The sequence below is a fragment of the Triturus cristatus genome, chromosome 6, assembly GCF_964204655.1.
Source record: "Triturus cristatus chromosome 6, aTriCri1.1, whole genome shotgun sequence".
NCBI lineage: Eukaryota > Metazoa > Chordata > Amphibia > Caudata > Salamandridae > Triturus > Triturus cristatus.
The window spans coordinates 1,256,066,123-1,256,088,665 of NC_140589.1; the positions used below are offsets into that span (position 1 = coordinate 1,256,066,123).

The 22,543-nt window shown below is 45.0% G+C and overlaps 1 protein-coding gene across 3 annotated transcripts in view; it reads left to right on the plus strand.

Annotated features, from left to right (window-relative positions):
- The window catches only part of MEMO1 (mediator of cell motility 1), a 274,285-nt gene that overhangs the window by 244,165 nt on the left and 7,577 nt on the right, over nucleotides 1–22,543 (plus strand). For 2 of the 3 annotated variants that reach the window (XM_085612203.1, XM_085612204.1), the window contains one exon: nucleotides 9,296–9,400. The exons of the other annotated variant lie outside the window; for it this stretch is intronic. In XM_085612203.1, the coding sequence (XP_085468329.1) occupies nucleotides 9,296–9,400 (105 nt within the window). The remainder of the gene's footprint in view (nucleotides 1–9,295; nucleotides 9,401–22,543) is intronic. 3 annotated transcript variants of the gene reach the window in all.

Sequence of the window (22,543 nt, forward strand, 5' to 3'; positions counted from 1 at the left end):
TGTCGAGAAGGTGCAATGTCGGCAGTTTTGCACGCTGCAGTTTCCAAGGTGGCACTTTCTCAGAGGCGCTTTTCATCTTGAGTTGAGCTGAGGCCTTCTGTATGCCTTTCTGCCCATAGCACTCCTGCCCGGAGTCCTCAAGATGATCAGGAATGACTGGGCCCAGGTCATCCTTGTGGCTAAGGAATGGGCACAGAGAGTCTGGTATCCACAGCTACTTTGCATAGCATCGATCCTCCAATAAGGCTGCCCCTTTGGGAGGATCTTCTGTTGCACTTGAAGAGTCCTCCACCTTAAACTGTCAACTCTCCACCTTCTTGTATGGAGATTGATAATTTTCGACCTTCCTCCCGAAGTCTGTAATGCTATTCTGGCAGTCAGGCATCCCTCCACCAAGACGGTATATGCCGTTCGTCTGAAGCAATTTTCCTCTTATTGTACACAAAAATCTATTGACCAAATTTCTGCCTCCCTTTCTGATATTTTGCTTTTTATTCTTAACTTTGCCCAGCAGGGCTCTGCTTTGGGCACTGAGAGGGGTTATTTTTCTTCTCTGTCTGCCTTCTTTCAGCTGCCTGAGCACCCATCCTTATTTAAGTCCTCGATTGTAAATAGATTTTGGAAGGGCCTTGTACATATTTTTTCCCCCTTCTCCTTTTATTATGACTCAGTGGTACCTAATTTGTTTCTCACATTCTTGATGTGTGTTCCATTCAAGCATTGTCCCCTCCGGCTGCTCACAATTAAAACCTTCTTCCTCGTGGTAATTACATATGCCTGGATGGTGTGTGAGCTGCAGGCTTTGTCATCTAAGCCTCCCTTTTTCTTGGTTTACCCTGACAAACTGTTGCTTCGTACTAGGGTCTCTTTCTTTGCCAAAGTTGTCACACCATTTTATGTGGGCTAATCTGTAACCTTGCCCACCTTCAATGCAAGTCCACCATCTGAACCCAGAAAGAGCATTGGTGGTTTACCTTGACCGCACATGTGGGTTCCGGGTGGAAAACCAACTCTTCATGGGGTATTTTGGCGCAAAGAAAGGTTAGGCGGTGCAGAAGCATGCCATCTCTCGGAGTCATTGTAGGAGAGTGCCCTTTTTTGACATGGTCACCCCCGCTTTTTGCCTGGTGTTTTATGTAGTTTACTGAAGTGCACCGAATTCCTGCTAACTATGTCCCCAGTACTAGTTTTCTTTACCTAAAACAAGGTACCCATGCAGTTGCTCCCCAGTTGGCAAGACCTTTAGCACCTCTGAGTCCCTAGTAAATGGTACCCCTGGTACATAGGGCATGGGTACTGAATAGGATCCTTAAGGGCTGCAGCATGTATTGTGCCACTCTAAGAGACCCACCACCAAGCTCATGCAGACTGCCATTGCAGGCTGCGAGAAATGGTGCAGACAAAAGTGAAAACACAACATGGCACACACCCTGTGTGCCATACCCACTGCATACAATAAGTCACCCCTACAGCAGGCATTACATTTGAGGACATATCTTCATGAGCAGATATGCCCCGTGCTGTCTAGTTCAATTGTTAGATGGTACAAGTGAACAGAAAAGCCATCTTAAGTAGATGTACTGGGTACTGGTCATTATGTGTTCCCCAGCTACATGATGGCTTTACTGAAATCTATGTTGTTTGGCATCAGACACCTGGTCTTAATAAATCCAAACGAATGCCAGCAAGGGATTTTCTAAAACATGCTCCCAGAAGACACCTAAGAGGTGTCCCCTGGAAACCTACCAGACTCTTAGTTTGCTAGCCGACTGGTGTTATCCTGCCTGCCACCATAGACATGTTTCTGTGAGAGGCTGCGCTTTCTGAGGTCACTCCACCTCAAGCGGGATGGCTAGTGAATCTGCATACCAAGACCAGGGACTTCAACTCCTGCCGCTCTTGATAAGCAACCCTGGCTTACCCCAACATGGGAATTGCCAACCCCTGCCCTAAGGCCAATTTGGCACCAGGAAAAGCAGGAAATTAGCTATGCTAGGGGGCATGGTGTACTACCAGTCCAGTTACACTCGTAAGATGGACTGCCTGATGTGACCCACAAAAGAAGAGTCCCACCATTTTGATCCTAGTGTAAATAGGAATTCTGGTACAGGTTATTCCCCCACCCCACTGGAAGTGGTCATATAGGGGGTTTAGTTACCCCAAGGGTTAGTAAACCATTGACTATTACCCTTCACTCCGTTTAACCTACTTAAATTGAGTATTCGGTGGCCCACTGACACCAAGAACTCTAATTCGACTAACTGAAGAAAGAAGAGGACAAAAGAGATGAAGAAGCAAGGAGTGCTGACTGTTGGTGGACTTTGGTGCCAAACCCTGCAGGCACTGACCGCAACTTCTGGTTCACCATCCCATTGTTCACCAGGTCCACCAATGCAGTAGCAGCCAAGGTAAGAGGTCACTGTGCTCCAAGAAGTGAGATCCGTCTACCTGCTAAGTGAGAAGATGCCAGGACCAACCAGAGCCGCCCGCCACCAATACCCGGGGTGCTCGATCTCTTACAAGAACCAAAGCTTGTTTGAGTACAATCCAGGATCCAGCACTGCATAGACCGAGCAGCCGATGAGGGACGTCAGCACTGCAGAGGCCAGCGCAGAGAATAGCTCAGTTGGCCTGTTTAGTCCCCATTTGCAGATCTTACCGAGAACCATGGGTGCCTTTGACGCATAGGCATCAGCTGACCAAAACCCTCTGCACCCGAGCTTCCCGAACCAGCTCCAAGACAACAATGGTACTCCGCTGCTCCCAGGACCCCCACGAACCGATCCTCCCCTTTACAGCTCCCTGACTTGTCCTCCAGTCCCCCTCTGCAGCCTGTTTCTAGGTGCTCCCTCCTTTCCTGCGGTGTAGCTTGCAAGGCCACCAACCTGTCCAGCATCTCTGCACCCGGACACTCCAGGGCAGGCAAACTCGAACTGCTGGTAGTACTTTAGACCATGGCCCCCTAGCACATTGAGTCCTAAAGGAGACCCCTGAGAATCATTTGCTAATAACTGTATGCATCATATGCCTTTTTCTCCATAGAAAGCATTACGGCATAGAAACACATTTTAATAAAAGTTTTACTTACCTGTACTGTAATTTCGAAAAGCACTTAACCATTTATGAAGTCCATGGTGTTAAATAATGTTAAAATAATTTTTGTTAATTATCTAAATTCTTCTTGAGTGCGCCTCATTTATTGACTGTGTGTTTGCCAAAATGCTTTAACACTACCCCCTGATAAGCCTAAAATGCTTGCCCGCACTACCACAAAATAGTTTTTAAGTCCTGCAAGCCAATAAGGGTTGTCTGAACTTTCTACATAGTGTACCACTTTTTTTGGCACACTACATAAACAATCTCAATGCAAAAAAAAAATTATATATACAAACGGAAAATAATTCCTTTTACAAATGGCAGTCCCCAATTTTTACAAAAAAAACCCCTGTCCACAATACAGGAAGAGTCAATCAAATAAAAATTTGAACACACACTTTTTTTGAAAAAATGTGAAAGACGAGATGACACCTCACGTGCGCACCACCAATTGAGCTTGCTGGTTGGTACTCACCAGCTATGCCCACTTTTATCTTCATTGGCTGTCATCTCGCTTATAAAAATTATATATGAAGTGTCCAAAAATAAACAGTGATATTAGATAGTGAATAAATCACATCCCACGATGCGACCAAAGTGAATGTAAAATTGAAAAAGGATGCACTTTTTCACGAAACCAACTTTATTATTCCTTCTCTGTGCACCTAATTCAAATTAAAAAGGTTGCTTATCATGCATACCATTATACTGAGCCAGCATGTTTCATCGCCACAACGATTTTAGGCAATTTCTTCAGGGCAAACCGGGTCGCCTGGCACCAGTGATGGACACTTCTAAAACTTTTTCAGGGACCTTGCTGAGCCACACTTCCTCATACCGGCTCGTTTTTATAGGTCACACATTGGGCTCCATAAGTGAGTCCTCACCATAGGATTCGCATTCAGCTGTAATGCAAATCACCCGGGGCCTCACGGAGCGTCTTGTCTCAACCGGTGTACACTAGATAAACAACCAGCTTCCTACAGTCGTACTCTGCATCAAGATCTGCTATGCATTGGCAATAAAGCAGCCTCCTGAAGGCTTACCCGCTCATTTCACCAGAGCTAAAGCTGCGACCACTGCGTTAGCACAAGGTGGGCCTGTCCTGGATATCTGTCGGGCAGCTATGTCGGCATTTCTGTACACGTTTACTAAATATTCTTGCCTGGAAAGTCAGTTTTGCAGATATGGCACTTCACCTGTTCAGTCCTGCAGGACGTCCTAGTTTAAATTTGTCCTCTGGCTGATGGTATTGCTTGGGTATCTAATCAAAGGTAAGGAATCTGCAGCTAGAAGTCTTTATCAGATGAACAAGTTATTTACCTTCGGTAAGGCCTTCTCTGGTAGAGACTATATCTAGCTACAGATTCCTTACTGACCCTCCTATCCTCCCCGTTCTGCAGACAGATTTCTAGGGTCAGGACCTATCTCTTTCATAGCTTTAGTGTGGAAACACCAGTGTCAGTGCACTTCATGGCTCTGCGATTCTGTCATGGAAAGTTGTGAAAAAGTAACTGACTTCAGCACTCCTATGTGGCACCTGTATAGGTACCACTATGTCACTCAGGTGCAGACGACGCGGACAGTGGATGTAGAGCAGGTCAATGCCACCTACCGTTGTGCAAGGGTACTGTTCGAAAAACCTTCTGGAACCAGTCTGATGCCTAGGAAATTCAAAGGTAAGGATTCTGCGGCTAGATATAGTCTATACATATATATATATATATATCTTCTACTGCCAGTCGCCAGTAGGTATTTATAGTTAGGACTTTGTTTCAATTCAAAAAGTATTTTTTCTTTGGCAATATCTTTGGTGCCGTTTCAAAACTAATGGGTCGGTCTGGTCAGCTACTCTGCTAAAAGTTTCGAGGTGATTCGTCAAGCGGGGTCCGAGAAAAAGAGGGTGTCCCAAAACAAGTTTTACCATGTTAATTTCCATAGGAATCTTTAGACACGGCTCTTGATCCAGAGAGCACTCTTCTTGTTAAATGGTGTGAATCTGTTCAGTAGTTGCTGAGAAATGTAAACGTTTCTCAGATATCCATATATCTCAAATCTGCGATCTGATTGGCTGCCAACAGTTCCAACCAGGAAGTGTTGGCAACCATCTTGTTGACCCTAGTCACAAGGAAAAAGGTTAAAAAAAAAACATTAAAAATAAAGAAAAGTGGGCAGGGCAGAAACACCCTGACCCCCTAGGCATGCTCAAGGGGTCCCACAAAGCCAGAAAAAGCATTTTTTTATTTTATTTTCGGCAGGAGTCACGTATTGTACGCAAATGCCGCCGACAATTTGTTTTTTAAAACGAAGGCGGTCTCCCGTGCTTTGTTTCTTTTAAGCTCCTGGGTGGGCCAGGTCCCGGGGGCAATTGTCATTAGATATGCGGGGCCCCTGCATCCCTGGGAACTGCTACCTCCCCGGGGCTATTTGTGTTACTTGCAGGGGGTGTCACGTTCTAGCCCCAAAATTCAAGTGTCCACCGGGCAGGGGCAGGAAAATCAATGTATCCTACCACTTCGTGTAATCATGAACTGCGATGCAGCAGCCCTTGCTTTGCTTGCGCTGTGAGGCGGGCCGGGTCCAATCCAATACCTTGGAAAGACAGAAACAGCAGCTGCTGCAGGAACCAGTGATGACTCGCATAATATCACCAAACAACTTCTCCTCTCTGAAGAAGCAGAGGCCACTGGGGGCGGGGGGGGAGATATATATGTATCACATTCTTAAACTTTTTAGAAACGCTCACTCTCACTGGATGATGTCATCAGTGATATCATTTCAGATGTCATCAGTGATGTCACTGACCATGTCATGAGTAATGTAATATGTGACAGCAGCAGTGCATTGTGGGGGCTCAAGTTATAGTTAGCTCAGCTAACTCGAACGGCTGAATTTTTGTGGTTTTGTTCAAGTGATATGTTAGCCTAACTATAAAGTCTCTGTAACATTTGTGTTTTTTTCAGTGAATTTCTAAGGTTTTTTAAATCCTAACTATAACATCCCTGAAACCTGTGGTTTTCCAGTGAGTGAATATATATAAAACTGCTTCTTCTCAGATTCCCAAAGAGAGAGCCTGCACACGATTCATTTAAAAATACCATTTAATTATGGGCAGCGCATGTTGCACAGAAACGCGTTTCGGCCGTCTGAGCAGCCTTTGTCAACCTAGATTTACGCAATTTTGGTTACATTTAAATACCCACATCCGGTGTCTTTCAATGCATCAACATGAAAGAGCCACTTCTCATTTTTTAGGCTTCTTAATTTTCGATTTCTGCACAATTGATTCTGAAAGTCACCATGAGTGAAGCCTATCTATTTAATAAGTCAAAAAGAATGTTCTGTTCAAGCAGTTCGAAATGTAGTCATAATGCCATATTTGATTTCGGCGTGCGCTGTACTTGCATGAGAGTACACATCACGAAGAAATGCCGGCTTAAATCCACGTTTGTTATTTCTGTTATTTAAGGCAAAGCTTGCACACAATTGATCTCCTTTCAACCAACTGACTGTTGCTGGCCCCGCATTTCTAAAATGTTCAAGTGCAAAGTGTGTCTTACACAAGTGTGATTAACAGCGCTCACCTCATGTCATTAGTGTTGAACTGCTTGAATAATTCATTACATGAGCACGTTCTGTCCGTCCTTTAATGGGTTTTTAACAAAAAAAAACAATTACAAGAACGTTTTAGTTAGACTCCTACAAAACCAGTGAAATTCAGCAGTTATAGTTAGCTGTGCTAACTATAACTTGTGCACCCGCTATGCACTTCTTATGACCTCACATATTACATCACTGTAATCCCTTTTTCTTTATTGCACAAGCCTTGGGAAGGTGGCTGTGGGTAGACAATATGGTTCTCCCTCGTCGCTCCTCTAGCGAATAGCCTCTGGGAGGTGACAGTCCCAGGTGAGAGGGTGTGCCGCGTGGACACCCCCATATTACTATAAAAACTGTGTATGTTTATATATTCAATCATGCAGAGAAGCTAAAAAATGTCCAGTCTCTGGAAAAGGAATCTTGCGGTGGGCGTCACCGCTGTTACCAATGCTCCAATCCCAACCTTTCCTTCAACAGTTCAGGAAAGACGTCTTACCTTAGAATTATCCCAGGCACTAGACTGGATCCGGACATTTCTCTACAGCAGTGCCTCTGCACGTCTGTAGAGGGCGTCGAGCAACTCTGTAACAAAGACATCCGTAGAGTCCACATAAGCCCTCCACTGAAGCGCTGACGTAGTTTCTTCTGCAACTACTTTCTGTGCTAAAACACAGCTCCACGTATAGAAGCTGCTATGGAAACAGTCTGCCCAAAAAGAATTCTTTTTGAAAGACGCTTATATTAAGTATTATCTGTTGTTTAATGTAGCATACATATATTTATACCAACAAAAGCACAAAGGTGCATAGAAGGGATCTGGAAGAAAAGGATAATCAGTTTTCAGAGCGGGAGGATGGGTGGGTCGCTAAGAAATCCACAGCTAGATCTAGTCTCTACCAGATAAGGTGTTACTGAAGGTAAGTACGTTATTCATTTGATAGAGACGTCTAACTGCAGATTCCTTACCTTGGAATAGATACCCAAGAATATCATCCATGAGGAGGGTCTATAAACTGATTCCAAGAAATATCCCCAACTAGGCTATCCGGTCTGCATAAGAAAAAGAGAGACCACTTGCCAGGAAGGGAGGAGTGGAAGAAAACATCCCAAAAGAAAACTCGGGGAGAACCCCTTACGGAACTGAATCCGTAGCCGTGCAAAGACATGGGAGAAAATGCATGGTAGAGTAACAAGACAAGTGGGAAGAACACTCTATATAAACATGGCACTTCAATGCACCCCGGAAGGGCAACCGGTCCAAGAGGTCGAGGAGAAGGGCTAAAGACAAAAGCTAAAACTACTGGACCAAGCTCCACAGCCCTAGAAGTAGGCATGGCATAAGGCTCCAACCAATAGCTGATATAGCATTGCGAGCAACAGCAACAATCATGGCCATAGACCATGTTAGGCAGAGGAAACACTTCGAGAGCCAGAAGGCTCTCTGGGACTGTGTAGCGTAGAACTGTACGAACAGAAGGTATAAAAGACATAATCAGAGCAGAGGTACTGCTGTAGGAAAATTTCCGGGGATAATTCTAGGTAAGGATTCTGCAGCTAGATCTAGTCTCTACCAGATATGGTGTAACCGAAGGTAAGTAACCTATTCATCATAGTGTTGATAGCCACTATGTGGTTATGTTTAAGATGGTGTTTCCTTTGAAAAGGCATTTTTTGCAATCTATGTACCTTTTGACCATGTAGAAGTTTCGGCATGGCAAGTTTTGTAGAGGTCCGTCCTCATGGACTAAAGTTAAAAGGAGTTGTAGCTCCCATGGGAATTTTTGACAGAAGGTATAGCAAAAACCACTAAACAGATTTTCAGCAAACTTTTTTGGGTGTACATCTGTTCAGTAGCTTTTGAGATATTAGTGTTTAGAAATGTTGCTGAGCAGTTAAAGAGTTAATACTTTAGTAGATCTCTGCTGTATAAACTAGCGAGTCAAGACTGTCAAACACATTTTGTGCACAATGTAATTCACTAAATCGGGGCTGGAAATTTATCTTGTGACTCACAAGCCCACATACTGACTGACTCCCAAATTAGGTACAGTGGAAAAAAGTTCCACAGCCATTGGTGGGGTGGTGGATAGGGTTTGGGGAACCCCAAAGATTGTCGACACCAGGAAACTTGTCAGGAGTATCCACGTGTGGAAATAGAGGGCACTCCAAAGAGAAAGAGCTCAGTTTCTGTGCCAAACGAGTTGTAAACTATTTGCAAGCTCATCAGTGGCCATCTTAGGTGCTGGATTCTACTACCATTTTTTGACTGACCCACAAGTTTCAGACACTAAAAAAAAAAGAAAGACATAAGCACATGGAAGGCCACACGCTAAAAATTAGTATGTAGTGTTGCTTGACTGGCATTAGGTCAGGCGCCAGTCCTAGCATGTGTCCAGGCAATGTGCCAAATCCTCGTTTGAGCCACTAGCATAACATAAGTTTTAGCAGCGAATTTTTCAGTAAATATAATGATGATTGCTTTTGTGATGATCATTCAGTGGAGGAACATGGATTGATAGATACTCAATTTTTGAGTAGATTTCAGTTTGATAAATGTGATTAGTTATGTCTGATATCCTGTTTCTTTTTTTCCTTTCAGGGTATGAGTATAATAGAACAGTTGGACCCTGTATCCTTTAGTAATTACTTAAAGAAGTACCATAATACTATATGTGGAAGGCATCCCATTGGGGTTTTGCTGAATGTAAGTTGTACTTTATTGTATTGCTTGTCTCATTTTTTTTAGATTTAAGTCTTACATCCTCTCACTTTCAGATTGTTTACTTAAGAGAAATATCTACACTTTCTGGCCACAACCAGAAGCTGACTTATCAGTCCAAAACATGAGATATATATATATATATATATCAGTAAATATATCTGTTATGTTATTGTATGTTGGGCTTCAAAGGCTGGATACCAGAAACTGAATATATCTATAAAACCACAGTTAATTTGAATGCGAACGAGAACGCATGTGCTCCTGCAGATTTTCCCTTCTTACATGCCGACTGGTTCTCACACCTCTATCTTTACCATCATTATGGGGGACAGAGCACACCTGGCAAGCTATACGCTTTGTGCCTTTTTTCGATCCCTCAATGTACATCTTAAATTTCACTCCATATTTGTTTTTTTCACCTCCCTGAATTTTCAGGAATTGGTTGCAGAGAAAAGTGAGACCGTCTCTGTAGTCTGTGGTGAGAGATAATTTCCTTTTATATGCTGTCCGAGTGATCAATTTTTTGATGGCGGTTATCCTGACAATTGGGGATGGTCCTTCTAACATAGGAGAATGCATGTAGGACTTCTGAGACTCAATGGTCCTTCTAACAAGGACGCATGTACATCTAGCAGACTATTGTGCTCTGGTCTACTGGAACCAAGAAAAATTCCTCAGAGGTGACCAGTGGATCTAACTTTACTCACACCTTGCTGAGTGATGAAGATTCTAAGTGTGCCAAACTGTCTTCTTTTAAAGGTAGTAACCCTGTCCTTAAGGTTTATTCACAGTGAGAAAAGACCAGGCTATGCCTGAGGGCTGCAACCAGTACATTCACTTAGCACTCTATTCTGACTTGATGACATGTCGCTGACACAGTTCTAAATCTTCAGAATTTATATCCTATTCCTCACTACTGCTTCTTCTGCCAGCAGTTCTGGGACTTAACAGTATGAGACTTTTAGGTAATTACTCTGACTGCCCAATAATGAAACCTAAAAAGAATCCTTTATTCATTGCCTGTTCCCTGTGCTGCCAGAGGAACTTCTTGAACAAATACCCAACACCAGGATGTTGTGTATTGCCTGTATCCTGATCACGATTCAAGACTTTTTCTGACAGAGCAAGAATGTTAAAACAATTTAGGGTGATGTATACTTTTTATACCCACACAATGAATATGAAAATTAAGGAAATGGCCAAGAGTGTCTTTCTACGCTCTAGATTTGATGCCTAAAAGGGGAGTGAAACTGTAACTTCAAGCCATGATCCTCTCTAGTCCTGGACCTGATTAATAATTTGGCTTCTCCCCAGAGTACTCCTCTGGCTCAGGGAGCAAACGGGAGAGGAAAGTGAGGTAGATTCTTGCAGAACTTTTCTGTTTTTTTATAAAGTCCACCTCCAGGATATCACAAAATGGATCGGGACGCACTAGCAGCGCAGCCCGGGTCATTTTCAAGCGGAAGCTGATGAACAGAAGTGCATTTGACAAAAAACAGGTGTTAAGGTGTTTTCTGATGGGATTTTCAGAAAACACCTTCAAACCTGGCTTTTCTAAAACTGCTTCCATTTATCTGCTAAGTGCTTCTCTACACAGAATTCTGGCAGTGGCTAACACCATATGTTGCTCTAAATCCTCTCATCCAATGCAGTTAAATGTTTTAGTACAGCGCTTTATTTCACACTCCTGTCGTTTCTAAGCGATGTACATAACAAATATTACTAGTGCCCGATGCCATTTGCTGACCTCAAAAGGCTGTGTCTAGAATTAGGAGCTCAGGCTACCTTGAAAGTGAGCATTCCACCTCCTACCACCACCAACCTCTACCAGCCCTGCACCCTACCCTTCGAAACCCTTCAGCTCCATCCACCAGCTCCCTTGGGAATGTCTGACGTGGCAGGGCCCCGTCGGCCAGCGTGGAGAATTAGCAGCCACCCAACAGCTGACCAGGCGCCCAAACCAAGTATGCACGAGCAGTTTTATGACATTACAACGCATGCTTTTACCCTGTATGCCGTTACAACACTATTTTTTACCACGACTTGCTGTCGGGGGTGCGCTGGAGTTTGGAATTGTATAATTTACTATTCCAACTCCAGTCTGTGCAACAGTAGGGAAGGTGTTGGGAGTTAAATCCAACACCTTATACCCCCTACAGCAAGCCATTTTTGTTGTAATGGCATGCGGGGCAAAAGCATGCATTGTAATGCCCAGCCTCGCGCAACCTCTCAAAAAAAGGCAGAGATCAAAGGTGAAAAGGGTGCAGTCAGAATCGGAAATTGTCCCCCATCAGAGGACAAAAAAAAATAAAAGCTGCGCGGAGGTGAAGGCACTTGGCTGCTCCTGATGTATGTATGTGTAAAGGCATCCTGTGGACACCGCTTCATGATGTATTTAAATGTCAACTGGACATTCATGTAGTTACCAGCATTCACACTGCTGTCAAGGCCTCAACCTATAAGACTGGTGTAACCTGTCTGCAACCATCCTTGCACTCCCTCCCTCATTTATCCAATTATCCATGCACTGACATTCAACTTTTCATCTGTGAACTCACTAGTTCAATCATCCATCTATGTACTCATTTACCCATGAATTATGTTTGCATTCAATAGCTATTCCATCCATCTATGAACTCACTAATCCAAGTGTTTAAACATTCTCTTATTCATCCACTCCTCCACTGAAATGCATCCTCTTACCAATCAATGAATAAGCAGTTTTAGTAGGCAAGTTGCCAGATCTATTGGAATTGCTGTAGCTTGCTTAATATGATCTTCACATTGAAATAGAAACATACTTGAAATTAAAAAAAAAGAGTTGAGCAATTACGCCAATTTCAAAATCTTGTTTGCACATCGTATGACTAAGTCTTAGATATTTATGATTTAAATGGTTGAAGTCTGATTAGAACAAAATATGTATCCGGTGCATTTGTATTGCGTTGTCTTTTGTAAATAAACGAAGGCCACATTCTAATACTAGGTAGCGTTTTCCAAAACAAAATCTGATTAAAATAAAAATGAATACTCACCTCTGTTGGCAATAGACTGAAATAGAATACTTTTTGGGGGCTTGCAGCAGACATTCTAATATGTTGCTCCTTGATGGAAATGAAGAGTGTGGCATTTTAAAGAAAATGTGAGAAATATTAGAGCGTTATAATAAATTGTATGGTTTGGCTATTTAAGAAAGCATTGGCTGATGGACTTCTTTAAAACCCCCTCAGAAATAAACATGACATAACAGTACAACTCAGGACATGACATATTATTATGGTTTAGTTACAGTAGTACTTCTGAATGTATATATTGTGGTGTTCTGTAAAGCTCCAGATCTCTAATGTCACATCTTAACATTGGCTTTTCAAGACCTTTTTAAGAATTTTTGCTTCTTTTAAAAAATGGCATCGACACATTTATATTCTTACTTTTGGCATTTTATGCTTTTTTCTTTGCTTTAGCATCTTCTCAGTATAAACTTAAATCCCATTGAAAGCTTGATTTTAGGTCTGGCTAGAGATGGCTTTTATTACTTGACAAAGATTATGTGGTGAGGAACAAAACCATACATTGAAAGGACTTTGGCTCAGTCCCCTCCAGCAATTTGTTGCTTTTGGTAGGTCTTCTTCATCATTGCTTTTTTACTGCGTCATTCACATTTACGAGCATCACTGTGGTAAGTAATGTCCATTGGTGTGTGAATCTGCCTATGCAGTGCTTCCATTGTAATACATGCAATTTCAAACCCGGGCTTTCTGATATGCTCCTAAGGGGAAGCACAATGCTTCTCTAACACTTAGTGACCTGTAGTGTTCCTTCACAGGAACAGTGAAACTTCCTGTCCTGTCCTTGGATGCAGATCTAGCACAGGCCTCTCTGTCCCAAGCCATCAACTGTGAAGGCTGGCTTTTTTTTTTACAGTCATAAAGGTTAAGGTATAGCAGAGGTCTCCACATTGCAGTTCCAGATAGTGGTACACCTATCGTTCCTGTTGGAAAGGGGGATCCCCTCCACTGGCATGACCACCTGCTAGTAGAGGGTATATTACAGCCTCTGCTATATGCGCACTCTTTCAGGCCACTTTGAAGGCTACCTGATTTTATGATGGACGTCCTACATGACAGTCATTGCCAACCAACTGCTTGGCTCTGTGATCACTAGTGCTAGAGCCAGGGCGACTTCTAGGACTGTATCATTGATGCCTAATATATACATCTAAGATGAATTGCCAAATTTGCATTTCCTGTGTGGACTTTCCACCAAATTATCTGCCCCAATTGCTTACTTTGTCATTAGTGTGCATCTGTGCAGTGGGTGGCAGCCCTTCTGTGCCCATGGTTCCAGCGTAATTATAATTCAGCTTCTGTGTCTAGAATTAGGAGCTCAGCTTCACCTCCCTAGTGGTATAATTAGCCTGCAAAAGCGTTATCAAATTTTTATTATTTTTTTTGCAGTCCCACGACATTGCATCATCCCTGTGGTCTTCTAAATCAGGCCCCCATGACATTTCTTCACTCCTTTTTGTATAATGTTATCTCTGATGTGATGCAGTCTACTTTCGGCATAATGGCAATATAGTGGTGGTAGTTCTTTTCATAAAATGGATGTTTATGGGACCCACCTCTTTCATACTTCTGGCCCTGGCATAATGGTGGCAATTCATTATATATCATCGACGCCCGTGCTTCAAACTGCCCACTTCCAGAAAAAGGCTGGCCTTGGCATTGTGGTGGTAATTATTGTCAGGATGATGTTAATTTGGGGGATAATGAGGGCTACTTTCACGTAGATGTGGTTCTAGAATAATGGCATTAACTCTTGACATACTGTGGGCATCCATGGCATGATGGTGTGTACGCCTAGCATGATATTGGCCCTGGCATCCATTCCCAGTTGGTACCCACCTCTGGTATAATGCTAGGAATATGATGGTGTGTTTCCTTACATATTGTAATCATTCATAACATGATGGGGCACTTTTCTGGAATAATTCTGGCCACTTGCTACCATGACATGATGCACAATATACTGTCCCAGCATTTTGGTGCATTTCCTGGAATATTGTGAGTTTGAATTCAAATGCACTACAAGTTTCATGCAAGTAGAGAACGGCAGATTGAAACCCTATTTGAAAGTTTGAGGAATATGGATCCTTGCATCTTACTCTGTTGATGCCAAGTCACACTACGCACAGAAGCCACATAAACATATCTTACAAATCACATTCATCCGCCCACTCTTATGAACTTTACACATTCATGTATTGTGCTCTCGCTACCTTTCTTAAAACATCCACCTACTCCTCCATCCATCCAGGCTCTCATTATGTTAAGCAGTCCTCCCGTCATGCATTAACTCCTTCATCCATCATTCCATTCATGCACTTATCCATTCATCTTCTCATTAACTTTCATCCATGCATGCACTCACCAGTTCATCTATTCTTCAAACCATCAACTCATTCTCGCATTCAGCCACCCTACCGTCCACAATACTACAGACGCAAACTTGTCAATCAATGACAAAGCAATTGCACTAATAGTATGAAACACCAAGCCTTGTTGGTTTTGCCACTGTTAGTTTCAAAATATGTAGACATAAAGAAGTGTTAAGAAATTATGAAAAAAAGAGTTGAGGTGCACTAACGCAGGAAATATGAGAAGTGGTAAACAAAATTATAAATGTGTTTCAGAACTGCAAATCCCCTGCACAGGAAGCAACAAGAAAACTACTAAAGGATTTCGAAGACGAGCACTAAGCAATTAATCAACAAGCATTGGCATAGCCAATAGGTCTCGCCTTTGGGACCTTATAAGTGGTTAGCCAGAGGTTTTGGCTTTGCTTTTGTTTCTAAGCTGTGTCGTAGAGAACTGAGCAGCGCTTACAATGTGCATGCCCCTGTCAGGTACTCAGCTTCCACACTGCTTTAATTTGAAATAGAGAGTGTCAGTTCTCCTGGGGAAGAGGTACTGGGGAGAGTACATGCACTTCTGGGTTGCAAACTGGTACTCTGGGACAGTGAGTACCTGTGCTTCTATATTTACATTTGAAACGCTGGTGTTGCATTCTAGTCAGCCTTTTAACCTCGTTCTAGTCAGCCTTTTAACCTTGTCCTAGTCGGCCTTTTAGCCTTTTGAGGTCAGCAAATGTAACACCATGGCATCGGGCACTAGTAATATTTGTTATGTACATCGCTTAGAAACGACAGGAGTGTGAAATAAAGCGCTGTACTAAAACATTTAACTGCATTGGATGAGAGGATTTAGAGCAACATATGGTGTTAGCCACTGCCAGAATTCTGTGTAGAGAAGCACTTAGCAGATAAATGGAAGCAGTTTTAGAAAAGCCAGGTTTGAAGGTGTTTTCTGAAAATCCCATCAGAAAACACCTTAGCACCTGTTTTTTGTGAAATGTACTTCTGTTCATCAGCTTCCGCTTGAAAATGACCCGGGCTGCGCTGCTAGTGCGTCCCGATCCATTTTGTGATATCCTGGAGGTGGACTTTATAAAACAAGCATTTGCAATGCAATAGGTCTCGCATTTACGCAAGTTTTAAGTATTTGGCATTGTAAATGACAATGCGTTTTATTTATTTAAAAACCAAAACATAAATAAAAGGCATTGTCATTTACAATGCCAATAGCTCAAACTCGCGTAAATGCGAGACCTATTGGATTGCAAATGGTAGGCATGACGGACAACGGGAAGGAGGGGGAGAAGGCACGGATAATGGGAGGGAGGGCGGGCGGAGCAACTAAAACAATACATATGCAAATTTAAGCGTGCTGTACCCCTGTGAGCGCCTAAAATGACAAAACTTATTTCATTTTAATAAGTGAACTTGATGTGAGTGATTGCGTAAGAGGTCCTAGGAGTCCGGCTGTTGGGTGGAGTGTGTAAAAGTGAGTTTTCATGAGGTTTCCATGGAGTGGTCGGTCTGTTTAGACTGATGTGTTTCACTATTTAAATTAATTCAAGGCGTGGTGTGTCGTTACATTTCAGAATGAGTGTTTTCAGTGTTCTATTTAGTTTGCACGCAGCCTGTAATCGTAGAATGAATGATTTTATTGATGACTAACTACAGATAGGAAGCTCAGGAGTATGAGGTGATGACAATGGGGCAGAGAAATAGGGGTGGGCTCAGTATGTTGCAGCAAAAGTATTAATGAGGAGAGTTGATTTTAACAGCTTCAACCTATAGCTGCGATGATTCTGTGGGAACGATTTACACGTCCAATTGAGTCCTTACCCTTGCACTATGACGCAGTTCATTAAATCAGATTATAAATACATATTCATTTACCGAGCACGCCCGCTTCCCCTCCTCACCTACAGTCGGTGCCGTCCGTGGTAGTGGTTGCGGTAGCGTACGAAGTCGGCAGATCTCAGGCACTGAGGGGCGCGTCATTGCAAGCCACCAAGAAAGCAGCTCCGGGCTGGGGAGGAGACCTGGGAGGGCTGCCCGCGCATGCGCAGTACCTGTCACTTTCGCGTGCAGCCGGTGTGGGAGCTGAAGTCCCGGGTCCCAGGAGGGGGCCCGGGTGAAGAGCGGCAGATAGCAGTGCGGGGCTCCCATGCATAAGGAGAGAGCCCCGCGTCGTGCTGGCAGTAGTGGAGCTAGAGTGCTCCGGAAGCCGCCGTTCAGAAGGATTCCCCCCGCAGACCGGGTGAGTTCTCCATATGTCGAAAGTGAAACTAAATGCTGGCTTGCGAGGGAAGAGGGACAGGAGATGTGCACGCCGCGTGGCTGTAGGCTCGTACACCAACTCAAATCCGCCAAAAGCCTGCGCGTGCACATCTCCTGTCCCCCTTCCGAGGCAAGTCAGCAACAATAGATCTCGCTGGCGACAGCAGCGCTTTGCGCTGCGTTCGCCAGGCGAGACCTAAAAACAGAAAAGTTCTGCAAGAATCTAACTCAGTTTTGTGAATAAATAAACTGCGCGCACTTCAAGCTCCAGCCTCTGTGGGCTGCAAGCAGCTACAGAACAAGAGCATTGCGTCAAGTACTTGGTACTTGTCAACTTCAGAAGCGTTTAGTCTAAACTGGGTCCCCCTCGCTCACCTCGACAAACCAGTGGAATATTCAGCACATTTTTGATCTGAACTCCCCTGAAATCCGGTCCTGAACACAGAGGACGGTGCCTTGGAAGCAGCAGTGTTTAGCCGGGGGAGGGCGGTTGTGCTGTAGTGGTTGAAATGAGTGAGAGGTCTCTAGACTTACTGTGAAGTGCGTAAACCTCTTTGATCCACTAGCACATATCCACATCGTGCAGCGCTCCCGGATGCGGGGTGTGAGGTGAGAGTGAGTGAGGATGAACATGGGGAAACACGTATATGTGGACCAGGTAAAGGTGGGAGAGCTGGCGCGTCCTATAGCAGCGTGCAGGAGGGACTTGGAGGCAATGAGCGTGTGGATGGAGCCAGGCGGGGTGTGCGCAGCGCTCAGCCCACAGGGGGTTTGCAGATGGGACCAGAAAGAGTTGTGCTCCTGATGCTGCATGCAGCCCATGAGGGTGCATGGATGGAGCCTGAACCAGTGTGGGCACCCTCCACAGAGTGCAGCCACCCTGTGGTGGGCGGATGGAACCTGAAGGGGTATGTGTACACTTGTTACAGTGTGCGGCACATGTGGGTGGGTGTGTATATGGAGCCAGAAAGGGTGCCTGCACCTGCTGCAGCCCGCATGGGTGTGTGGATGAAGCTATTGTGGGCACCAGCTGCAGGGTCCAGCCCACTGGCGATGGGGGTGTGTGGATGGAGCCAGAAACTTTTCAGCAAAATATGCATTCTGGTCAAAATTCCACAACATGGGAGTGCCAACTGCTAAAAAAAAAAAACAAGAGGCGCGAACAAAAAACAAAAAATAAGCATTTACAATGCAACAGGTCTCGCATTTGGAGAAATTAGAGCAATTTACATTGTAAATTATAATGCCGTCTATCTATGTGTTTGCCTTTGAGATTTTATAAGTGTTTAGCCATGCAGCATGTTATCCAGAACTTATGCACACACCCACAGATCGGAAGGTACACTTTAGATGGAGTATTGCTTAACATACTGGAGCAGAAGCGTGCTCAGTGTAAAAAGATGTCCCTTTACAGAGGCTGCAATGGCCGCAATCCACCACTAGATATCCCTTCTGACAGCTGCAAGGGAGACCCTTTGCCGCTATGTGTCCCTTCTTGATTAATTTAGTTTGCTTGGTATTGCATTACTGACGTTGAAATGTGAAACTTTTAAACTGAAGCATTTAAAAAAACATTAAAATTGGAAGTTAACGCAACCACAAAGTAAAATGCATTACGGTCAGTGAAGTTTTAAAATGTATTAAATTCTGTTTGAAAATAAATTATAGTATTAGTAGTCTGTAAACCTCAAAATAGCTTAGAGTGACTATTCATCACCGATCTCTGCAGCGACGTAAAGGTCATACGTTTAAATCCCAGCACGACGATTCAGCTTTCCATCCTTCCGAAGTCTGCACATGAAGAACCATTACATTGTATAACCTCAATTTATTTACTGCTCGGAAACGAGGCGTCAAACGCTCTAATACAAACAGATTATCCTCGGAAGCTGATTGTACGGAGATCACATCCAATCAGAGTTCGATCAGTGAAGGTACAGAGATCTGCTGTGCAATACTAGACTCAGAAAAGCAAAACTACGAAGAACCTAAAGCCCAAAAGGAAACAGATATATATATGTGTAAATTTCTAGTGTATTGATGAGATTTTCACTAAAGAACCTATACTTTACAACGTCGTGCTCAATAAATCCGTGTGCACGCACGCAATAAATATGTGCAAATGAGGTGATCAGAGGTTGCTGGAAGACTTATCTGCTAGGCTCCACACAACACAAGGGCTAGTGGGGATGAGGAAGAGAAGGGCGCTGCCAAGGTAAAGGTTTCTCAAGTGAGGGTTACTGTGAAATGCGCACACATGCCCTCTGACTGTAAAACAATGACTCTGGAACAGGAGGAAGTGCTGCTGGCTCCCTCAGACGCGGCTTTCAAGTAATAACTAATGCTGAAGGCTGGAGAGAGGAAGTTACCTTTTATTTATGGCATCAGCATTCATTTGAAGTAGAGAATACTGTACACACAAATCAACAACACAACCAAGAAATATGATTGTCAAAATGTAACCCAAAAATGTACATGCTCTTTCGCACAATTGTAACGTCTATTGAGCTGGGGGCGGGGCATTCAAGTGAGGCGCGCGCAGCAGCACGAAAAAGTTAAAGTGTGCACGCTCGCGGTCATGCAAGTGCTAGGCCACCAGGCAGCAATTTGAAAAGCCGCTTACTAAAGGACTCGCCTGAGCTCGCTCAGGCGAGACCTAAAAGTGAAGCCTGACAATGACGCTCCTTAAGCATTTATCCCACGCTCGAGTGTATTAAAATAAAGCTGGAATTATAGACATGTCACTCCCTGATCTGTCAAAGGTGCTTCTCCGAAGACAGTGATTTACCTCGGCTCCAGGAAGGATGAGGCCTTTCCGATACCAGTGTTAATGGACGGAAGAGGCAGAATTTACAAGTGGGCACCACCCCGATGCCACACACATGAGGAAGCTAGACAAACTGACAGGCAATAATACTTCACTCACAAAACTGCAGCAACCCAGGTATGGAGAACGGCTGAGAGGGTATTTTGTTGAAGAGCTGTAATTTGTCCTCCAGGCGTAAATAAGAAAACAAGAAATGTTTTATTATGCTTAAACTGACAAGACTGTCGTGCAGTAGGATTACCAAAAAATACCTATTGCCGTAACTTTAGCGAGTGAAACGAGAACATAAAAAATGCGTCTGCAACGCCTGCACATCGATAATTTGCCTTCAAACTCACTTTGCGGCCGTATAATAATGTGCTGAGTGTCTATTTGTTTTTTGCTTGTTAGGTGTTTCAAGTTCAAACAAAAACTCAGAATTTCTCCTAGTTAATGCAAGATGGCTGCCAACACTTCCAGGTTTTTTTTTTTTAGTTTTTTTTTTTAAACCGTTTATTGCAATTTCAAGTATATACAAGTATGGGCCTACAACCTTCCGGCCGGCCGCTAGAATGACAGGAGCATGTGACATACGTACAAAAAAGGCACTTGGCGTAGCAGAGAAGTAAATCAGGAGGTATCAAGGACGTGGGCCACATGACTCTGAGCCCACAATACGGTTTCAGTTTATACGAACACAACAACACAAAAAAAAAAAACACACCCGCAAGGCAACCCGCAGTCAAAAGTAACAGCACGTGCACCTCAAATCGGGGACCCCAACCATCCACAGGAATCTAAAGAGGGGAAGGGGAGCAGATCAAGGACTGGGGGAACCCTGTGCCCGGGGCTGGGGGAGGGGGTCAACTAGGGGGACGAAGCTGGTGTGACAGCAGGCAGCAATGGTGGCTCGCAAATACCCCCGCGGTAGGCGTTCCAGGGGCCCCATACTTTCACCCACGCCCCAGGCTTACCCCTCGCCACATACACCACCTTTTCTCGGAACATGCACCAGTCCATGTGTTCTGTCCAGGCTGACACCGCCGGGGGCCTCTGGGCTCCCCACAGCTGAGCGATGTCACGCTTAGCTACCATATATCCCAGAGTCACCCATCGCGTCTGCGGAACCGAGTAATCATTTGGTTCCCACACATTCAGCAAGCATCTCCTCGCTTCAGGCAACAGCGCGACATGCGTAACCACTCGCAGGACCTCATGCACACCACGCCAGAATCGCTCCACCTTCGGGCATTCCCACAGAATATGCGAAAAGGTCGCCAAAGCACCACACCCACGCTTACACAACCCATCCTCGGTATAGCCCATACGCAGAAGCCTTGGCCCCGTCATGTAAACCCGGTGGAGTATCTTAAGCTGGACGAAGCGAAGGCGAGCCGGTATGGCCACCTCCTTCGGAGAGGCCACCGCGGAAATCCAGTCCTCGTCGTCCAACTCCAGCCCATCGGCAACCCAAGCCTCGCGGAGGCCAGTCAGCAAGCCCGAGCGGTCATTGATCAATTTCTTGTAAATGAGGGAGATCGTGCTGTCCGGAACGTGGCCGTCTAGCACTCTATCCTCCAGGGGGGAAGACTCCGGGATGGAGGCGACGTCTGGGAAGACGGAGCCCAGTGCGTGACGGACCTGCAAGTACCGAAAGTATTCACTGCCCTGCAGCTGAAACTCCGTCTGCAGCGTCTCGAATGTTTTGAATCCCCCCCTCGTCCAGAGATCCCCCACTTTACTGATGCCTATCGTGTCCCACTTCTCGAAGCCCTTCGAGGTCCACAGGGAACCCAACCGCTGCGGCACATACAACGGTGACGCCCGGGTCAAACGGTCCTTCCACCCCATAGCTGCATTGGCCGCGTGCCACACTCGCACCATGACACGCGTGGGGCCCGTCAAGCGGGGATCGGGCGCGCCAGAGTAGAGCGCTCGATTGTAATCGCCACCGGGCAGGAGCATCTTGTCCATTTCAAATGCCGGGTTTAAAGCGGGCCCATAGAGGCCGTGATTAATTGCAGCCAGCTGGGAGGCCCAGTAATACCGCTTAATGTCCGGGAGGGCAATCCCCCCGTCGTACCACGGGAGCGTCAACTTCGCAAGGGCTATACGCGGCCTCCCGTCCCAGAAAAGGCGGCGCTGTAGACTCTCCACCTCGCGGAAGTAGCGCGCCGGGACTAAGTCCATAGTATTCTGGAGAGCGTACAGGAAGCGCGGCAGCGACATCATCTTAAACAATGCCGCCCGGCCGAGCGGCGAAAGCGGCAGACGCCGCCAGCGCACGACGTCTTCCTTCAAGCGCTGGAGGGGGGGAAGCAAGTTCCGCTCGTAGCGAGCCTCCGGGTCCAGCGTGATATAGACACCCAGGTACCGGAATCCCTGCGAGGCAATCTGGATCGGACAGCCCCGCGGGAGAACGGGAGCCTCCCCGGAAAGCACATAGACACATGATTTAGCCCAGTTGATGACGAGGCCTGAATTACGGCCAAAGGAGCGCAGGACATCAACCAGGACAATCAGTGATTTGCGCGGGGAGGCTAGGTACAAAAGGATATCGTCAGCATAGAGGGACAGCCGGTCCTCATACTCGGGGGTCCAACGGAGACCACGGATGGAAGGGTGCCAC